The sequence below is a fragment of the Salmo salar genome, chromosome 09 (genome assembly GCF_965601325.2).
Source record: "Salmo salar chromosome 09, fSalSal1, whole genome shotgun sequence".
Classification (NCBI taxonomy): Eukaryota; Metazoa; Chordata; class Actinopteri; order Salmoniformes; family Salmonidae; genus Salmo; species Salmo salar.
The window spans coordinates 33,553,357-33,574,137 of NC_138299.1; the positions used below are offsets into that span (position 1 = coordinate 33,553,357).

Consider the following 20,781-nt stretch of genomic DNA (forward strand, 5'->3'; position numbering starts at 1 on the left):
TCAAATACCTCTAGGCTCAATCCCAGTATAGATGTCCACGGATGTTGTCGTCCCCCCCCCCCCCTGCGGCCAGAGAGAGTGGAGAGAGAGAGTGAGAGAAGAGAGGAGCGGCCACTCTGTCAGAGGTCATCTACATTAAATGATTGCAGCAATTTTCCAACGGCTTTTTTTCATTCAGTTCAATCCCCCCCGCTCTCTCTCTCGCACTCTTTCTATCTTGCTCTCTCTCCTTCACCGTGGACGGACAGGGCTAGGAGGAGGAATTTAACTATTTTCAGTCAGCCGCGCTCCTAGCCGCTCCAAGGAAGGCTTTTTTTTTTTTTTTTTGGGTGCTGCCCTGCATCAGAGAGAGGGAGCTCCTCGGCCTGTTTAGGAGGCTGGTCTTTTTCAGGGAGGACGCAAGGCATCTAGAAAGAGGACTGTTGAGGACCTCGATTCAATCCATCCATCCATCCATAGGGTCTAAATTCATCTCCATCGTTCCTGCTCATCAGTCACAATAAGACAGCCCCATTGGTCAGAGGGGAGAGGGTCTGGGAGGGGAGAGGGTCTGGGAGAGGAGAGGGTCTGGGAGAGGAGAGGGTCTGGGAGAGGAGAAGGGCTGTGGGAAAACCTTCCACATGGATATAAAATGTTGCTCTATTGCAGCACAGACCACTGGTGATTTAATTAGAATTCAATTATTAATGAGGAATACTAAAAATATATACTTTTGGTCATGTAGTGTATGTGGACACCTGCTCGTCGAACATCTCATTCCAAAATCATGGGCATTAATATGGAGTTGGTCCCCCCTTTGCTGCTATAACAGCCTCCACTCTTCTGGGAAGGCTTTCCACTAGATGTTGGAATATTGCTGCAGGGACTTGCTTCCATTCAGCCACAAGAGCATTAGTGAAGTCGATCACTGATGTTGGGCGATTAGGCCTGGCTCTCAGACGGCGTTCCAATTCATCCCAAAGGTGTTCGATGGGGTTGAGGTCAGGGCTCTGTGCAGGCCAGTCAGGTTGTTCCACACCAATCACGCCAAACCATTTCTGTATGGACCTCCTGACAAACCGTTATTCTACTGACGTTGCTTCCAAAGACAGTTTGGAACTCGGTAGTGAGTGTTGCAACCGAGGACAGACGATTGTAACGCACTTCATGTGGTTCCGTTCTGTGAGCTTGTGTGGCCTATCACTTCGCGGCTGAGCTGTTGTTGCTCCTAGACATTTCCACTTAACAATAACAGCACTTATAGTTGACCGGGGCAGCTCTAGCAGGGCATAAATTTGACGAACTGACTTGTTGGAAAGGTGGCATCCTGTGACGGTGCCACATTGAAAGTCACTGAGATCTTCATTATTAAGGCCATTCTACTGCAAATATTTGTCTCAATGGCGATTGCATGGCTGTGTGCTCGATTTTATACACCTGTCATCAATGGGTGTGGCTGAAATAGCCAAATCCACTCATTTGAAGGGGTGTCCACATACTGTTGCATATAGTTTTATGATCTTCTATTAGTAGGTCAAATATTTGTCATTTAATTTATATCATGGATAATGCAACATAGGACCAATTAACAATGCATGGCTATGTAATATGATTTTCCAGTTAATTAAAATGGAATAAGCTAGAAGAAAGAAACCTTTTCAAAATCTTCAAATGTAATTTACTTGGACAGTTCTGCCAATTTCAAATGACACTGCAGATATAAAATGTTTCCCATCTACTTGAAAGGTAACATGTATACTGATCAGGCCAGTGTGATATTCATGCACATGGCACATTGTGGAGCAAAGTTCTTACAGTATGTCTACTGATTTATTCAGCTAGACAGGTGGCAGTCAACCCTCCCAGTGTGTTCAGCTGCCTGGTTTATACTTTCCTGTAGGATATACACTTGTGATTAAACAAACTGTGCTGCTTAGCGATGCCTACCACCCAGCCAAGCACTCCTTCTTGGTCTTCTCACTGAGGCCCAGCCAGGCAAAACGATCCATAGTTTGTGGTTTTTCTCCCTCACAAAAGAAATGGTGGTCTTGGCTGATTGCATTGTTTCCTGTGTTTGTCTGGTAAAGACAAATACCAACCAGGCTTGGAGAGGAGTGGAGCAGTGTGGGCTGGGGGTTTGAGGAACTCTCTTTCTCTCTCTCTCTCTCTCCCTCTCTCTCTCTGTCTTTCTCTCTATCTCTCTCTCTACCTCCCTCATTCTTACTCTCTCTCGCTCTTTCTATCTATCTATCTCTACCTCTCACTCTCTCTCCCCTCGCTCTCCTCTCTATCAGATTCCTTCACACTGCATGCAGCTGAGCTTAGGACCCAGGGCTGTGATAAAGACTGTCTTTGTTTGCCACTGAATGGCATTAGCCATGGGCTGCCTATGGGGAGAGAGAGAGAGAGAGAGAGAGAGAGAGAGAGAGAGAGAGAGAGAGAGAGAGAGAGATTATTTAACAAAAGTCCAACTGAGAGGTTGTTAAAAACAGAATAAAAAAAATATTTTGACCCTGATCACAGAATTTCAAACGAGAAGCTATTGTAAGGAGTTTAGATGTCCGGCAGCAAGTATTTTTTTCACAAATAAATCAGACCCTGCTGTTCCTTTTTTCTTTACCAATCTCTGGGCTGACTGGGTGCTTCTTTGTCTATTGATCCTCTTGAGTTTCTCATTAGCACTTAGGAAATCTGTGTAATGCATCCTCTTTGGACAGAATGATGGAGAGAGGGACGGAGAGGGGAGGATTCCGTCTTGCTGTCCACCTAGTGTTATCACTACTGTCTGCAGTTATGACAGTGACAGAATTCCCATGGTTCCTTGGGCCACAAGTCAGAATTCACACTGTATGGGCCAATAGCATCCTACACTTCTCCTGACTCAACCTTTTCTCTGAATTCATGCATCCCTGAATGATCCCATTGTTTATCCAATTTGTTTGCTTCTTTAAAAGGTTTTTTTCATCCTCTGTGTGTCTTTCATTAAACACAGAAAGATTCCTTGCTAGATGAAATCTGGAACAGCCGGTGGAAATTTTCCTGGGTCTGTAGCTGACCCCAGAGTGACTGGGCACCTTGTTCTTTAACACTAAGAAGGAGAAGAAAAAAAAAAGTTGTAAAATGGCTTATTCTTCTGGTCACCATGGTGACAATTAACAGTGTTTCAAGGCCTTTTGTTCCAGACCCGTTTGAGCAGAATTTCTTCAGCCGGGGTGATTTTCATTACACACACACTCACTCACTTACTCAGTCACGCACGCTCGCACACACACACAAAACCCCACTCAACAACTTAGTGCTTCCATTTCTCAAAAACAGTCTAGAATTATATCTGAATCAAGGGTTTGATGTTTTCTTTTTCCTCTTAAAGAACACACTGAATATTTCTTCCTGTTCTTTCATGGCTGGAGCATGTCCATCTATCAGGGAGACAGAGCCCCTCTCTCATCAGCTGCAGGGGCTCACTCTCTCACTCATCAATGGAGGGTTTCTCTCTCCTCCTCTCCTCTCCAGCCCGTCTTCCTCTCCTTTGACTCTGTCAACAGCAAATTGTAGATAGTGAGGATGTTGGCTTGGCACGACATCAATGAACGCCCCCCCACCCCCAAATTGATGAAGTAATTATCATATTTGTCGGCTTTGTTGTCTTTAGACTTTGTTGGTAAAAGAGATCATATTCCCCATAGAGGATTCTCTTGAGTCAATCTCTACCACCACAACACGCTATTTTGTCAGTTAGATGTGGTCCATTCCATTGCTAGGCTTTACAAGCATTGAGATTTACAAGCTTAGTATTTACAAGCACTGGAATGTGTGAATGTTCTCATTTAATGTCATCTTTATGATTAATATGTGGTCATGTTTGACCTGTAAAGAATTTGGATTATGTTAAGATGTTAACTGTGAGTTTTCATAGTGCCTGGTTCATGGTGGCTGGCAATGTGTTAACTATATAACTGTGTATAAATTCATTTAAATACGGAGGCATCCAACTCACTTCATGGAGTCGTACTTCTGTTGTCTCAACACATTACAGACTCTGAACAAACTTTAATTTAATAGATAAGATGAATCTACAAAAATGCATTAAATGTTTTCATGTATGACTGCATTTCTGCTGACATTTCCAGTCTTTTGTACTTACTCATTAATATGTGGAATGAATTCCTTGATGATTTTTCCTCATCTTTTTACCACGTGGCTCTTATTTTGGAGAGCACACAGTTATATTCCATTGCCCCCACCCCCTACTGACACTATACACCTGTAAATCTAACTTAGACATTTTTTTCCTAAAACTCTTGTCTTAACCTAGCATCAAGTCTTAAAGCTGTGCTCTCGAATGTTGTGCACAGGTGTACTATATTACTTTGTCCTGTGATCCTACCAAAGCTATTTCACAACTTTATTTAAGGTATGCAGATCCTGGGCTATTCTAGTGTTGACACAGACTGGGGGCTGTAACTCACCAGTGCATTCAGTGTATTTGATCAAAGATCCTTCTCAGCATTAATCTCCCAGTTCTGGATCTCATGCATTTTAATCACTTATCTACTTTATTCTCCTGCAATGTTTTGACTTTCCGTCAATGGTGTGCCATTTTTAACACAAGAAGACTCCTGAAATCAATATTTGCTGTCAACAAATAAATTGGATCATTTCCTGATAGTTAGACGGTAACACATTTAGTTTTACAGGTGGCGCTATTAAACATCCGAAAGGGATGGATAGCTTCAGAGGAAGTGTGATACAGTCTCCATTAAAAAAAAACAATGAAAAATGGTTCCTGGACTGATGACAGTTAAAAAACGGAAAAAAACAGTAGCTCATTTAAATATTAAAATGTGGCTGGGCTGTAAATGATAAATGACAACCGAAACTAGAATCAAGTAGCTATTGATGCAGAAAATGAAACGGGAGAGAAGAGAGAGAAATGAACCAAAAAGATGTGAGATTGAAGACCGTCAATTTTCATACTGTTACAGTAAGCTTTTCCTCAGCAATGTAACTGAAAATGTCAGTTTTTAAACATATTCCATTCGAAAATATGTATAGTTCATCTACACAAAATGTGAGTTCTGTCCAATTACATTGCTGTTGAAAGAATGTATTACTGATGTCCTTCTCTGAAGAAGTTCCTTGTTGGTGTGTATACACAAACACAATGTAGGTTTCCATCCAATTGGCGACAGATTTTCATGCAAATATTCCAAAATCTGCATAAAAACAAAATGCTCATTTTCCCACCAGAGATGTTTTCATCAAATGGACTTGTTGCGTCTAAAAGGCTGTTTGTGATGACTTAGTGCACATACATTTCGCAGTTAAATTCCCATGTACTGAATAAAAAATACAAGTTAAATGGGTTTCCATCACATTTTCAACACTTCTGATGGCTTTGACACTGGAAATGTTGCATTATCTAGCAAATGTGTCCTGTCTGGTCGCGGCACGTGTGCTCTAGCCGTGCGCTCCAGCCAACAGCTCGATCGCAGATACAGTGCATGTATGGCCTACATGATGAGATTATTATGGACGAAAGAGTGAGATTATTTTTATTTCTCAAAAGGCAGCCAAGTATTGATCATCATGTCATCAGAATAAGACGTTAGATATTTATGGGAAAGAAGGATCAAGCTCATCACTTTGCACTTTCACCACTCTGTGAAATTCATCTCAACTTATTTTATATGTAGTTTAATAAACTGCATGCTTTCGCAATGGGAGGACTACACAACATATCATCGAGTGACTCCAAGTTTACTTCGATATGATGGTTATTATTGTCACGTCCTGACCAGGTAAAGAGGTCATTTGCCATAGTAAAATGGTCAGGGCGTGGCAGGGGGTTGTTTTGTGTGGGTTTTTGGGTTTTCTGTTTCTATGTGGGAGTGTTCTAGTTTTCTATTTCTATGTGTTGTTTTTCCATGTTTGGCCGGGTATGGTTTCCAATCAGAGGCAGGTGTCTTTCGTTGTCTCTGATTGGAGGCCATACTTAGGCAGCCTGTTTTCCTTTGGGGTTTGTGGGTAGTTGTTTCCGTTTAGTCTAAGTGTACCTGACGGGACTGTTGTTGGTCGTTTTGTTGTTTTTTGTAAGTGTCTTCATTAAAGAATTAAGAATGAGCACTATCCACGCTGCGTCTTGGTCTCCATTCATCGACCCCTGTGACAATTATATCAATATTTTCACATAAAGGCGTTTCCACCGCCATTTCTCGCATAATCTAGCGTATTTTGTTTTGTCGACATTTGGAAAGTTTACCGACAAAATCAGGCCTGTCGTGACGTTTTTCATCCGACATGTAGCTACTGTACTATATACAGTTGAAGTCAGAAGTTTACATACACCTTAGCCAAATACATTTAAACTCAGTTTTTCACAATTCATGACATTTAATCCTTGTAAAAATTCCCTGTCTTAGGTCAGTTAGGATCACCACTTTATTTTAAGAATGTGAAATGTCAGAATAATAGTAGAGAGAGTGATTTCTTTCAGCTTTTATTTCTTTCATCACATTCCCAGTGGGTCAGAAGTTTATAAACACTCAATTAGTATTTGGTAGCATTGCCTTTCAACAGTTTAACTTGGGTCAAATGTTTCGGGTAGCCTTCCACAAGCTTCCCACAAAACGTTGGGTGAATTTTGTCCCAATCCTCCTGACAGAGCTGGTGTAACTGAGTCAGGTTTGTAGGCCTCCTTGCTCGAACACGCTTTTTCAGTTCTGCCCACATATTTTCTATAGGATTGAGGTCAGGGCTTTGTGATGGCCACTCCAATACCTTGACTTTGTTGTCCTTAAGCCATTTTGCCACAACTTTGGAAGTATGCTTGTGGTCATTGTCCATTTGGAAGAACCATTTGCGACCAAGCTTTAACTTCCTGACTGATGTCTTGAGCTGTTGCTTCAATATATCCACATAATTTTCCTGCATTATGATGCCATCTATTTTGTGAAGTGCACCAGTCCCTCCTGCAGCAAAGCACCCCCACAACATGATGCTGCCACCCCCATGCTTCACGGTTGGGATGGTGTTCTTCGGCTTGCAAGCATCCCCCTTTTTCCTCCAAACATAACGATGGTCATTATGACCAAACAATTCTATTTTTGTTTCATCAGACCAGAGGATATTTCTCCAAAAAGTACGATCTTTGTCCCCATGTGCAGTTGTAAACCGTACTCTGGCTTTTTTATGGCGGTTTTGGAGCAGTGGCTTCTTCCTTGCTGAGCGGCCTTTCAGGTTGTGTCGATATAGGACTTGTTTTACTGTGGATATAGATACTTGTGTACCTGTTTCCTCCAGCCCAGCATCTTCACAAGGTCCTTTGCTGTTGTTATGGGATTGATTTGCACTTTTCGCACCAAAGTACGTTTATCTCTAGGAGACAGAACACGTCTCCTTCATGAGCGATATGACGGCTGCGTGGTCCCATGGTGTTTATACTTACGAACTATTGTTTGTACAGATGAACGTGGGACCTTCAGGCATTTGGAAATTGCTCCTAAGGATGAACCAGACTTGTGGTCTACATTTTCTTTCTTGGCTGATTTCTTTTGATTTTCCCATGATGTCAAGCAAAGAGGCACTGAGTTTGAAGGTAGGCCTTGAAATACATCCACAGGTACACCTCCAATTGACTCAAATTATGTCAATTAGCCTATCAGAAGTTTCTAAAGCCATGACATAATATTCTGGAATTTTCCAAGCTGTTTAAAGTCACAGTGAACTTAGTGTATGTAAACTTCTGACCCACTGGAATTGTGATACAGTGCATTATAAGTGAAATAATCTGTCTGTAAACAATTGTTGGAAAAATGACTTGTGTCATGCACAAAGTAGATGTCCTAACCGACTTTCCAAAACTATAGTTTGTTAACAAGAAATTTGTGGAGTAGTTGAAAAACGAGTTTTAATGACTCCAACCTAAGTATATGTAAACTTCCGACTGTATAAGGCTGGATGGAGACGCAGAGTTAAACACACACATGCTCAGTTTATGGCACAAAATATCAGCGCTTGTATTATAATAAATGTCTGTTTACCTTTGTGTGCAGCAGGGGGGCTGCAGTGTTCACCAGTGTAATGGATGACGTAATGCTGTGTTCACCAGTGTAATGGATGACGTAATGCTGTGTTCACCAGTGTAATCGATGGCGTAGTCAGTGCTGTGTTCACTAGTGTAATGAATGGCGTAATGCTGTGTTCACCAGTGTAATGGATGACGTAGTCAGTGCTGTGTTCACCAGTGTAATGGATGACATAATGCTGTGTTCACCAGTGTAATGGATGACGTAATGCTGTGTTCACCAGTGTAATGGATGACGTAGTCAGTGCTGTGTTCACCAGTGTTATGGATGATATAATGCTGTGTTCAACAGTGTAATGGATGACGTAGTCAGTGCTGTGTTCACTAGTGTAATGGATGACGTAATGCTGTGTTCACCAGTGTAATGGATGACGTAGTCAGTGCTGTGTTCACCAGTGTAATGGATGACATAATGCTGTGTTCACCAGTGTAATGGATGACGTAGTCAGTGCTGTGTTCACCAGTGTAATGGATGACATAATGCTGTGTTCACCAGTGTAATGGATGACATAATGCTGTGTTCAACAGTGTAATGGATGACGTAGTCAGTGCTGTGTTCACCAGTGTAATGGATGACGTAATGCTGTGTTCACCAGTGTAATGGATGACATATTCAGTGCTGTGTTCACCAGTGTAATGGATGACGTTGTCAGTGCTGTGTTCACCAGTGTAATGGATGACATAGTCAGTGCTGTGTTCACCAGTGTAATGGATGACGTTGTCTGTGCTGTGTTCACCAGTGTAATGGATGACATAATGCTCTGTTCACCAGTGTAATGCATATCAAAATGCTGTGTTCATCAGTGTAATGGATGACATAGTGCTGTGTACATCAGTGTAATGGATGACGTAGTCAGTGCTGTATTCATTAGTGTAATGGATGATGTTGTCAGTGCTGTGTTCACCAGTGTTATGGATGATATAATGCTCTGTTCACCAGTGTAATGGATGACATAGTGCTGTGTTCACCAGTGTAATGGAAGACATAGTGCTGTGTTCACCAGTGTAATGGATGACATAGTCAGTGCTGTGTTCACCAGTGTAATGGATGACATAGTCAGTGCTGTGTTCACCAGTGTAATGGATGACATAGTGCTGTGTTCACCAGTGTAATGGATGACATAGTCAGTGCTGTGTTCACCAGTGTAATGGATGACATAGTCAGTGCTGTGTTCACCAGTGTAATGGATGACATCGTCAGTGCTGTGTTCACCAGTGTAATGGATGACATAATGCTGTGTTCAGAAGTGTAATGGATGACATAGTCAGTGCTGTGTTCACCAGTGTAATGGATGACATAGTCAGTGCTGTGTTCACCAGTGTAATGGATGACATAGTCAGTGCTGTGTTCACCAGTGTAATGGATGACATAGTCAGTGCTGTGTTCACCAGTGTAATGGATGACATAGTCAGTGCTGTGTTCATCAGTGTAATGGATGACAGTCAGTGCTGTGGATCTTGAGCAATACTGCTCTACAGTATGTACTGTTGTGTTTAGACCATGTCTCAGCCATAAGTCTTTCATGTGTCTATCCCCAGGGGAACAGTGTGGAGATGAGGATGTGGCTCCCTAAGAAGACACACCTCCTGGGCTGCGCCGAGAGCCTGCGGAGGAGCGGAGCACAGCTGCCCCCGGACTTCGACGAGCGAGTCAATGCCATGACACACAAATGGGACCAGCTACAGGTGAACACACACACACAGTACCTCTATTGCACCTCTTCCTCTACTGTTAATGCACCAGATGCAGAAAAGAGTGAGATTGTTTTTATTTGTCAAAAGGCAGCCAAGTATGGGGCGGCAGGTGGCGTTGGGCCAGTAACCGAAAGGTTGCTTGATCGAATCCCCGAGCTGACAAGGTAAAGATCTGTCATTCTGCCCCTGAACAAGGCAGTTAACCCACTGTTCCTAGGCCGTCATTGTAAATAAGAATTTGTTCTTAACTGACTTGCCTAGTTAAATAAAGGTTAAATAAAAAATAAATAAAAAGGAGACAGAATGGGTCAACATGATGATATGACCTCTTTCTGGGTAACTCATTGTTGCCTGCATAAATAAACAGTTGATCTGCCTGTCCACCCAGTCAGTTCTGTTCAGACTCCCGTTGTAACGTCCTGACCATAGTAAGTTGTTATTTTCTATGGTAGAGTGGTCAGGGCATGACAGGGGGTGTTTGTCCATTTTTGTATTTCTATGTTTAGTTTCTAGTTTTGTATGTCTAGGTTGGTTTTGTTTGGCATGACCTCCAATTAGAGGCAGCCGGTTGTCGTTGTCTCTAATTGGAGGCCATATTTAAGTTGATGTTTGTCCCACTTGGTTTTTGTGGGTGATTAATTTGGTGAGTAGTGTATGCCTGCTCTGCGTCACGGCTTTCTTGTTTTGTATTTCTAGTTTATTGCATTAGTTTCACGATTAAATAAAAGATGTGGAACTACGATCACGCTGCGTATTGGTCCGATCCTTCTGAAAGCCTTGACACCCGTGCACTAATGCAGGTCAATATCCCACCCAGTCAGTTCTGTTCAGACTCCCGTGCACTAATGCAGGTCAATATCCCACCCAGTCAGTTCTGTTCAGACTCCCGTGCACTAATGCAGGTCAATATCCCACCCAGTCAGTTCTGTTCAGACTCCTGTGCACTAATGCAGGTCAATATCCCACCCAGTCAGTTCTGTTCAGACTCCCGTGCACTAATGCAGGTCAATATTTTACATTTACTTTTACATTTAAGTCATTTAGCAGACGCTCTTATCCAGAGCGACTTACAAAATGGTGCATTCACCTTATGATATCCAGTGGAACAACCACTTTACAATAGTGCATCTAAATCTTTTAAGGGGGGGGGGGGGGGGGGTTAGAAGGATTACTTTATCCTATCCTAGGTATTCCTTAAAGAGGTGGGGTTTCAGGTGTCTCCGGAAGGTGGTGATTGACTCCGCTGTCCTGGCGTCGTGAGGGAGCTTGTTCCACCATTGGGGTGCCAGAGCAGCGAACAGTTTTGACTGGGCTGAGCGGGAACTGTGCTTCCTCAGAGGTAGGGGGGCCAGCAGGCCAGTGGTGGATGAACGCAGTGCCCTTGTTTGGGTGTAGGGCCTGATCAGAGCCTGAAGGTATGGAGGTGCCGTTCCCTTCACAGCTCCGTAGGCAATCACCATGGTCTTGTAGCGGATGCGAGCTTCAACTGGAAGCCAGTGGAGAGAGCGGAGGAGCGGGGTGACGTGAGAGAACTTGGGAAGGTTGAACACCAGACGGGCTGCGGCGTTCTGGATGAGTTGTAGGGGTTTAATGGCACAGGCAGGGAGCCCAGCCAACAGCGAGTTGCAGTAATCCAGACGGGAGATGACAAGTGCCTGGATTAGGACCTGCGCCGCTTCCTGTGTGAGGCAGGGTCGTACTCTGCGAATGTTGTAGAGCATGAACCTACAGGATCGGGTCACCACCTTGATGTTAGTGGAGAACGACAGGGTGTTGTCCAGGATCACGCCAAGGTTCTTAGCACTCTGGGAGGAGGACACAAGGGAGTTGTCAACCGTGATGGCGAGATCATGGAACGGGCAGTCCTTCCCCGGGAGGAAGAGCAGCTCCGTCTTGCCGAGGTTCAGCTTGAGCTGGTGATCCGTCATCCACACTGATATGTCTGACAGACATGCAGAGATGCGATTCGCCGCCTGGTTATCAGAAGGGGGAAAGGAGAAGATTAATTGTGTGTCGTCTGCATAGCAATGATAGGAGAGACCATGTGAGGATATGACAGAGCCAAGTGACTCGGTGTATAGCGAGAATAGGAGAGGGCCTAGAACAGAGCCCTGGGGGACACCAGTGGTGAGAGTGCATGGTGCGGAGACAGATTCTCGCCACGCCACCTGGTAGGAGCGACCTGTCAGGTAGGACGCAATCCAAGCATGGGCCACGCCGGAGATGCCCAACTCGGAGAGGGTGGAGAGGAGGATCTGATGGTTCACAGTATCAAAGGCAGCAGATAGGTCTAGAAGGATGAGAGCAGAGGAGAGAGAGTTAGCTTTAGCAGTGCGGAGAGCCTCCGTGACACAGAGAAGAGCAGTCTCAGTTGAATGCCCAGTCTTGAAACCTGACTGATTAGGATCAAGAAGGTCATTCTGAGAGAGATAGCAGGAGAGCTGGCCAAGGACGGCACGTTCAAGAGTTTTGGAGAGAAAAGAAAGAAGGGATACTGGTCTGTAGTTGTTGACATCGGAGGGATCGAGTGTAGGTTTTTTCAGAAGGGGTGCAACTCTCGCTCTCTTGAAGACGGAAGGGACGTAGCCAGCGGTCAAGGATGAGTTGATGAGCGAGGTGAGGAAGGGGAGAAGGTCTCCGGAAATGGTCTGGAGAAGAGAGGAGGGGATAGGGTCAAGTGGGCAGGTTGTTGGGCGGCCGGCCATCACAAGACGCGAGATTTCATCTGGAGAGAGAGGGGAGAAAGAGGTCAAAGCACAGGGTAGGGCAGTGTGAGCAGGACCAGCGGTGTCGTTTGACTTAGCAAACGAGGATCGGATATCGTCAACCTTCTTTTCAAAATGGTTGACGAAGTCATCCGCAGAGAGGGAGGAGGGGGGGGAGGGGGAGGAGGATTCAGGAGGGAGGAGAAGGTAGCAAAGAGCTTCCTAGGGTTAGAGGCAGATGCTTGGAATTTAGAGTGGTAGAAAGTGGCTTTAGCAGCAGAGACAGAAGAGGAGAATGTAGAGAGGAGTGAGTGAAAGGATGCCAGGTCCGCAGGGAGGCGAGTTTTCCTCCATTTCCGCTCGGCTGCCCGGAGCCTTGTTCTGTGAGCTCGTAGTGAGTCGTCGAGCCACGGAGCAGGAGGGGAGGACCGAGCCGGCCTGGAGGATAGGGGACAGAGAAAATCAAAGGATGCAGAAAGGGAGGAGAGGAGGGTTGAGGAGGCAGAATCAGGAGATAGGTTGGAGAAGGTTTGAGCAGAGGGAAGAGATAATAGGATGGAAGAGGAGAGAGTAGCGGGAGAGAGAGAGCGAAGGTTGGGACGGCGCAATACCATCCGAGTAGGGGCAGAGTGAGAAGTGTTGGATGAGAGCAAGAGGGAAAAGGATACAAGGTAGTGGTCGGAGATTTGGAGGGGAGTTGCAATGAGATTAGTGGAAGAACAGCATCTAGTAAAGATGAGGTCAAGCGTATTGCCTGCCTTGTGAGTAGGGGGTGAAGGTGAGTGGGTGAGGTCAAAAGAGGAGAGGAGTGGAAAGAAGGAGGCAGAGAGGACTGAGTCAAAGGTAGACGTGGGGAGGTTAAAGTCACCCAGAACTGTGAGAGGTGAGCCATCCTCAGGAAAGGAACTTATCAAGGCGTCAAGCTCATTGATGAACTCTCCAAGGGAACCTGGAGGGCGATAAATGATAAGGATGTTAAGCTTGAAAGGGCTGGTAACTGTGACAGCATGGAATTCAAATGAGGAGATAGACAGATGGGTCAGGGGAGAAAGAGAGAATGTCCACTTGGGAGAGATGAGGATTCCAGTGCCACCACCCCGCTGGCTCGATGCTCTAGGGGTATGCGAGAACACGTGGGCAGACGAAGAGAGAGCAGTAGGAGTAGCAGTGTTATCTGTGGTAATCCATGTTTCCGTCAGCGCCAGGAAGTCTAGGGACTGGAGGGTAGCATAGGCTGAGATGAACTCAGCCTTGTTGGCTGCAGACCGGCAGTTCCAGAGGCTGCCGGAGACCTGGAACTCCACGTGGGTCGTGCGCGCTGGGACCACCAGGTTAGAGTGGCAGCGGCCACGCGGTGTGAAGCGTTTGTATGGCCTGTGCAGAGAGGAGAGAACAGGGATAGACAGACACATAGTTGACAAGCTACAGAAGTGTTGTTTCTTGTATTATTGTCTCCTGTGTCTTTAGAGAACTGTTTCACTTTGATATCCTTTTTCTTCTGTCCTGATTTTCTCTTTCTTTTCTTCTGTTAACTAGATATTCTTTGTTGTTCTTCGTTAGCTAGCTAGCTTCTTCCGATATATCCCACCCAGTCAGTTCTGTTCAGACTCCCGTGCACTAATGCAGGTCAATATCCCACCCAGTCAGTTCTGTTCAGACTCCCGTGCACTAATGCAGGTCAATATCCCACCTAAGAACCTGGTTGCATTCCAAATGGCAGCCTATTTCCTATGTAGTACACTACCATAGGGCTCTGGTCAAAAGTAGTGCACTAAATAGGGAATAGGGTGCCATTTGGGACATAACCCTTCTCTTTCTTAGCAGGGAACTCTGTATGTAAACTCTAAGTTTACATATAGCTGGCTAGCAGCTCAATTGAAGTGAGTAAATTTGGATAAACCCTGGCTGCTACACCTCTGAAATGATGAACAGGCCTGGGGCTCCTTCTTCTCCCACCCCCAAACCCTGTTATCTATGCAACACATACACAATACAAATCAGGCATCACCAAATGCAGTACAGTAGGTGCCCTGCCTTGTATACCCCCCACCATCCACCCCACTGTTTAGAGGGGGGCAGCTCATCTTTATACCCAAGCTTGGATCTCAGCCAGGAAGCAGGAGATGGTATCGGATCAGAGACGCCTGCCTGCTCTAGTCTTGATGATCCTGTTAATGGAACGACATGGATGGCTTGTTGATCCTTATCAGACCGACTGGGGTGAAACTGTGCATTGCTCTTGTAAGCTAATTTTAGGTTAATCTCTGATCATCTAATCTCTAAACATGAAAAATATGATTGCCACTCTCTCAATTAGCAGGGCATGTTCCTCTTCTAGCTCTGGTCTCAGCAGCCTCTCTCTCCTCCCATCCATGTCCTCTCTCTCCTCCCATCCATGTCCTCTCTCTCCTCCCATCCATGTCCTCTCTCTCTTCCCATCCATGTCCTCTCTCTCCTCCCATCCATGTCCTCTCTCTCCTCCCATCCATGTCCTCTCTCTCCTCCCATCCATGTCTCCTCTCTCTCTCCTCCCATCCATGTCCTCTCTCTCTCTTTCCATCCATGTCCTCTCTCTCTGTCCTCCCATCCATGTCCTCTCTCTCTCCTCCCATCCTTGCACTCTCTCTTTCTCCTCCCATCCATGTCCTCTCTCTCTCCTCCCATCCATGTCCTCTCTCTCTCTCTCCTCCCATCCATGTCCTCTCTCTCTCTCTCCTCCCATCCATGTCCTCTCTCTCTCTCTCCTCCCATCCATGTCCTCTCTCTCTCTCTTCTCCCATCCATGTCCTCTCTCTCTCCTCCCATCCATGCCCTCTCTCTCTCCTCCCATCCATGCCCTCTCTCTCTCCTCTCATCGGTGTACTCTCTCTCTCCTTCCATCCATGTCCTCTCTCTCTCCTCCCATCCATGCCCTCTCTCTCTCCTCCCATCTATGCCCTCTCTCTCTCCTCTCATCGGTGTACTCTCTCTCTCCTTCCATCCATGTCCTCTCTCTCTCCTCCCATCCATGTCCTCTCTCTCTCTCTCCTCCCATCCATGTCCTCTCTCTCTCCTCCCATCCATGTCCTCTCTCTCTTCTCCCATCCATGTCCTCTCTCTCTCCTCCCATCCATGCCCTCTCTCTCTCCTCCCATCCATGCCCTCTCTCTCTCCTCTCATCGGTGTACTCTCTCTCTCCTTCCATCCATGTCCTCTCTCTCTCCTCCCATCCATGCCCTCTCTCTCTCCTCCCATCCATGCCCTCTCTCTCTCCTCTCATCGGTGTACTCTCTCTCTCCTTCCATCCATGTCCTCTCTCTCTCCTCCCATCCATGCCCTCTCTCTCTCCTCCCATCCATGCCCTCTCTCTCTCCTCTCATCGGTGTACTCTCTCTCTCCTTCCATCCATGTCCTCTCTCTCTCCTCCCATCCATGCCCTCTCTCTCTCCTCCCATCCATGCCCTCTCTCTCTCCTCTCATCGGTGTACTCTCTCCTCTCATCGGTGTACTCTCTCTCCCTGGGATTGACAAGCTCAGATGTAACAACGTCTATTTTCAAGAAGCCAACAATGCAAACAAACATACCTGGTGTTAACTCTGAGTTTCCACGACATATTTAACATTAACACAAGTACATGGACCTGTAATGATGCATACGCTCACCTAAAAGACGTTTTTGTGTCTGTATGTGTGTGTGTCTGTGTGTGTGTGCGGGTTGGATTCAGCTAGACTGTATGTATTATTATCCATACAGTAGCTAAATAGATGCTGTTTGGAAATTCAGCAAAAAACAAAGTTCTCTTTTCCACCACAGCAATCAGCGGTGATTAAAGTTGTATTACGTTTCACCAAATAAATGTGTGACGTTAGAACAAATTTCTGTTTAGTGAAAGAATATTTCTTTGGTCTGTGGTGAGTGGCATCGGGCGGATAGACGTGGTGAGTGGCATCGGGCGGATAGACGTGGTGAGTGGCATCGGGCGGATAGACGTGGTGAGTGGCATCAGGTGGATAGCCGTGGTGAGTGGCATCAGGTGGATAGACGTGGTGAGTGGCATTGGGCGAATAGCCGTGGTGAGTGGCATCAGGTAGATAGACGTGGTGAGTGGCATCGGGTGGATAGACGTGGTGAGTGGCATCAGGTGGAAAGCCGTGGTGAGTGGCATCAGGTGGATAGACGTGGTGAGTGGCATTGGGCGGATAGACGTGGTGAGTGGCTTTGGGCGGATAGACGTGGTGAGTGGCATCAGGTGGATAGCCGTGGTGAGTGGCATCAGGTGGATAGCCGTGGTGAGTGGCATCAGGTGGATAGATGTGGTGAGTGGCATCGGGCGGATAGACGTGGTGAGTGGCATCGGGCGGATAGCCGTGGTGAGTGGCATTGGGCGGATAGACGTGGTGAGTGGCATCAGGTGGATAGCCGTGGTGAGTGGCATCAGGTGGATAGACGTGGTGAGTGGCATCAGGTGGATAGCCGTGGTGAGTGGCATCGGGCGGATAGCCGTGGTGAGTGGCATTGGGCGGATAGACGTGGTGAGTGGCATCAGGTGGATAGCCGTGGTGAGTGGCATCGGGCAGATAGACGTGGTGAGTGGCATCAGGCGGATAGCCGTGGTGAGTGGCATTGGGCGGATAGCCGTGGTGAGTGGCATTGGGCGGATAGACGTGGTGAGTGGCATCGGGCGGATAGCCGCTAGAATGGAATGGCAGTGGTGCGGAGAGTTTAATCTGGGAATTTCTGCTCCCTGCGCTGCACATTACGCCATCTCAATTGCATATTAAACAACCCTATCAAGTCAGGCATTGGCATCTTCTGTGCTGACACAAATTGTGAATTAAATGAAATTGATGTCCTCTGTCATATATATTTATAAAGACATTGTCTGATGTGTTCTGCTTATGAAGAATGTATGATTGCAAACTGTTCCAGAACAAAATAAAGTGGCAATTTATTCGTTTTTTTGTATCCCTGACCCTCCAAGGGCATTTGGTTTCCTCTGTCTGTCTGTCTGTCTGTCTGTCTGTCTGTCTGTCTGTCTGTCTGTCTGTCTGTCTGTCTGTCTGTCTGTCTGTCTGTCTGTCTGTCTGTCTGTCTGTCTGTCTGTCTGTCTGTCTGTCTGTCTGTCTGTCTGTCTGTCTGTCTGTCTGTCTGTCTGTCTGTCTGTCTGTCTGTATCATGCTGCATCGTTCTGTTCGTCACAGGGCAAAAACAATGGCTATATCTGGAGTTCATTGAGTACTTTCAACTGATCGTTATTCAAACGAGGAGAGAAGAGGAGACAGACAGAGGGAACAGAGAATGAGAGAGAGAATGGGTAGGGAAGGATATTTTGTTAAGGGAGGGAACATATTTGAAGTTCTTTGCTGGAAGACACAGACTTTTGTGGAGCAGATTATCAAAGTAGAATGCTAGTGGAATCAATACAGAAATTCCCAGACAGTGGAACTGTTTATGGATATGCATGACTCATATCACCTTATTGACAATATCTGAAAGCTACGAGTCCTGTCCTGTTTCTCATTTCCTAGTTCACATCACAGCTATTATATCAAGTGCTAATGTGTTTCTTTTTGGTTTCATTTACTCTTCCCATACGGCAGTCAAACATTTCAGGAAAGGCTATCCAAACACCTTTTTCTCACAGTGACTCTAAAACATGCAAGTCAACCCAATCTAGTAATTAGGATTTAGTCTGGCATTAACACTTCTACTAACACGTTCTCTGACAGCAGCACAGGTATGTTAACTAATAAAGAAGGAGCCGTAATGGAGGATCAACACAGTGTTTAATTGATGCAGCCAGCGATCTAGCCCCAAAATGGCCACTGACTCACTCACACATAATCACATCTGTTTCCATTACAGATTCTTGTAAAACATCCACCACACAGCAGCGACACAAAGGACTGACAATTACACCAACCAGTGTGTGTATTAATTGGATAATGGAGTGTTTTGCCACTCCACAATTGGCCTCCTCTGCGTACAGAGTTCAATCTCACAATATGTGTGTGTGTGCTTGTGTGTGTCTCACACTTTGGCTCCAAAAGTAGCTATACGCAGCATGGTGCTGTTTACTCTTCTATAGAAGGAGGGAAAATTGCTCAGCGGAGTCCTATTTGGGAAATCATTGGGGGGTATATGTGCTTCTGATTGTTTGTTACTCAACAAACACTTAGATGTTTTCCTGTAAATTGTGTTATTTCTTTCTGAGTGATTCTCTGAGCGGCAATGCTGAATATTCAGATGTACAACTGACTAGGTATTCCCCTTTCTCTTTCTATATGGCAGTACGGCAAATACATTCACAATTAGCTGTCTTTAGAATGTACCAATAAAAATGAAGGTTGTATCAGCAGTGTTTGAGACTTGATAGTAACAACATATTCACATTTATTTGGTTGTTGAAATGGGCAACTTGATTAGCTTTTTGCTAGAATGTCCACATTGCCAAGAGGGAAGGATGTATCAAACAGAGAGCTATCAGATCCCAATAATGTTGCAGTGTTTTTCCCACCTGCTGTCAGTATATTGATCATACAGTATATGTAAATCAACAGTACTCTGTCTCTAACATGATTGTCCTCTTGTTCCCTGGTCTCTAATCTTCCCTCTTCTTCCTCTCTTCTTGGTCTCCTCAGAAGATCCTGGGGGAGTTGGTGGGGAGCACCAGTCGGCCCCAGGAGCCTCACTCTGCCCTGTCCCCCCACACCAGCAGCCTGCTGGGCCAGCTGGAAAGCAGGATCAAGGACCTGAAGGTGTGGCTGAGAGACACCGAGCTGTACATCTTCAACTCCTGTCTGAGACAGGACACAGAGCAGGACCTCCGGGTTTCCACCCAGCTGCAGCACTTCAAGGTAGAGACTGGCCACTGCACGTACGCACACGCAAACCCACATCCAAAGTAGATGAAGGCCCCCCGGGCATAACACTGTCATAACACTACTACTGAGCTGGTTCTAACTGTCACCTGCTCTGGGCTCCAGGGACAGCTAGAGAGACACTGACTACTGGGCAGAAAGACCGAAGGTGAAATGATACAGATATCAGGTTATCAAATAAAAAAAATTGAAATACTATCAAATATGTCTTTGAGTGTCTGGGTTTTACTTCATGTACAGTAATACTGTATATGCAATTAAATTAATACTGGAGAAAAGAAAGCTGTTTTAAAGCTAGCAAATCTGTACAAAACTATTATTTGACTTTAAAAAGCTGGAGAAATGACACAGGATATTAATCAGACCAAGTCAAACACAGCTAGTAGAGTTAATTGCCTTTATCCCGCTGACCGTTAGAGAGAAGGAACTTTAAATATATACAGAGTTGACGCTGAGAGAAATAACACTTTATAAAAATAATACTTTTCTTTTGGTAAGATGTGACACTGCACAGAGGGTAAGAATTGGTTTCTTGGGAAAAAGCCAGGGGGAAATTATTATAAATATTGATAACTGCAATTCTAATGGACAGAAGATCCATGGCACTAAATAGAAAAAGCTCATAAAATATTAAATAAATAAAAAATAGGTGCGTTTAACGATCATCTATCTGTTTTGTCAGTTCTGCTATAAATGGATTCAATATCCAGACATGGCCCATTACAGTTGGGCTGAACACAGCCTAGCAGGAGACAGAACTCAGTCAGTCATTCAGTCAGGTATATACTGTTCAGTTCTATACTTCTTTAGACTAGACTACTCTAGACACACTGGAAGGACCTCAGTCACATCCACTTTATACCCTTCTCCATGAAAAGAGAGGGAAACCTGGCAGGATAATGAAAAGGACACAGCAGCTAATACCTTATGAATAACACCCAATCATCCTCACTAATGGGAGAAAGCAAACACATAAACTCAACGTGATTTTAATACTATCAATAAGGACATTTCTCATTAGTCAAACAGTCAATGTAATGGCGGCTATTCAGACTCGTCAGATATCAGATGTATGATGAAGAATGAAAGCGTTGGGCAGGTTTAGTCCGGCTAGTCAGTCAGGGTTTTGTGTGTGTCACCTGTCTGCTCCCCATTAACGCCTGATGAGGAGGGTTTGGCGTGAAGTTCCGTGCTCAGACAGCCCCTCTAATTTGGTTAGCACTTGGTAAAGAACGGAAATTCCTTACTCCTTATCATGGAGAAAATATTGATATTATATCTTGGTTGTCACATTTTATTAGCTGGATGCCAGCCAGCCGGCCACAGCCTAGCCGTTGTATCAGCTCAGAGCAGGGGCTGGGCTGTAGGGAGATGGTCAGTCAGAGAGAGGAGGGTGGAGGGGTACAGATGAACCCAGACCAGGCGGGGAGATGAGAAGAGATTGGGCCTGACCCC

The 20,781-nt window shown here is 45.4% G+C and overlaps 1 protein-coding gene across 1 annotated transcript in view; it reads left to right on the forward strand.

Annotated features, from left to right (window-relative positions):
* The window catches only part of LOC106611224 (A-kinase anchor protein 6), a 286,291-nt gene that overhangs the window by 237,251 nt on the left and 28,259 nt on the right, over positions 1–20,781 (forward strand). Inside the window, exons 9-10 of the mRNA XM_082955490.1 lie at positions 9,605–9,751; positions 19,087–19,302. Coding sequence (XP_082811616.1) covers positions 9,605–9,751; positions 19,087–19,302 — 363 coding nt within the window. The remainder of the gene's footprint in view (positions 1–9,604; positions 9,752–19,086; positions 19,303–20,781) is intronic.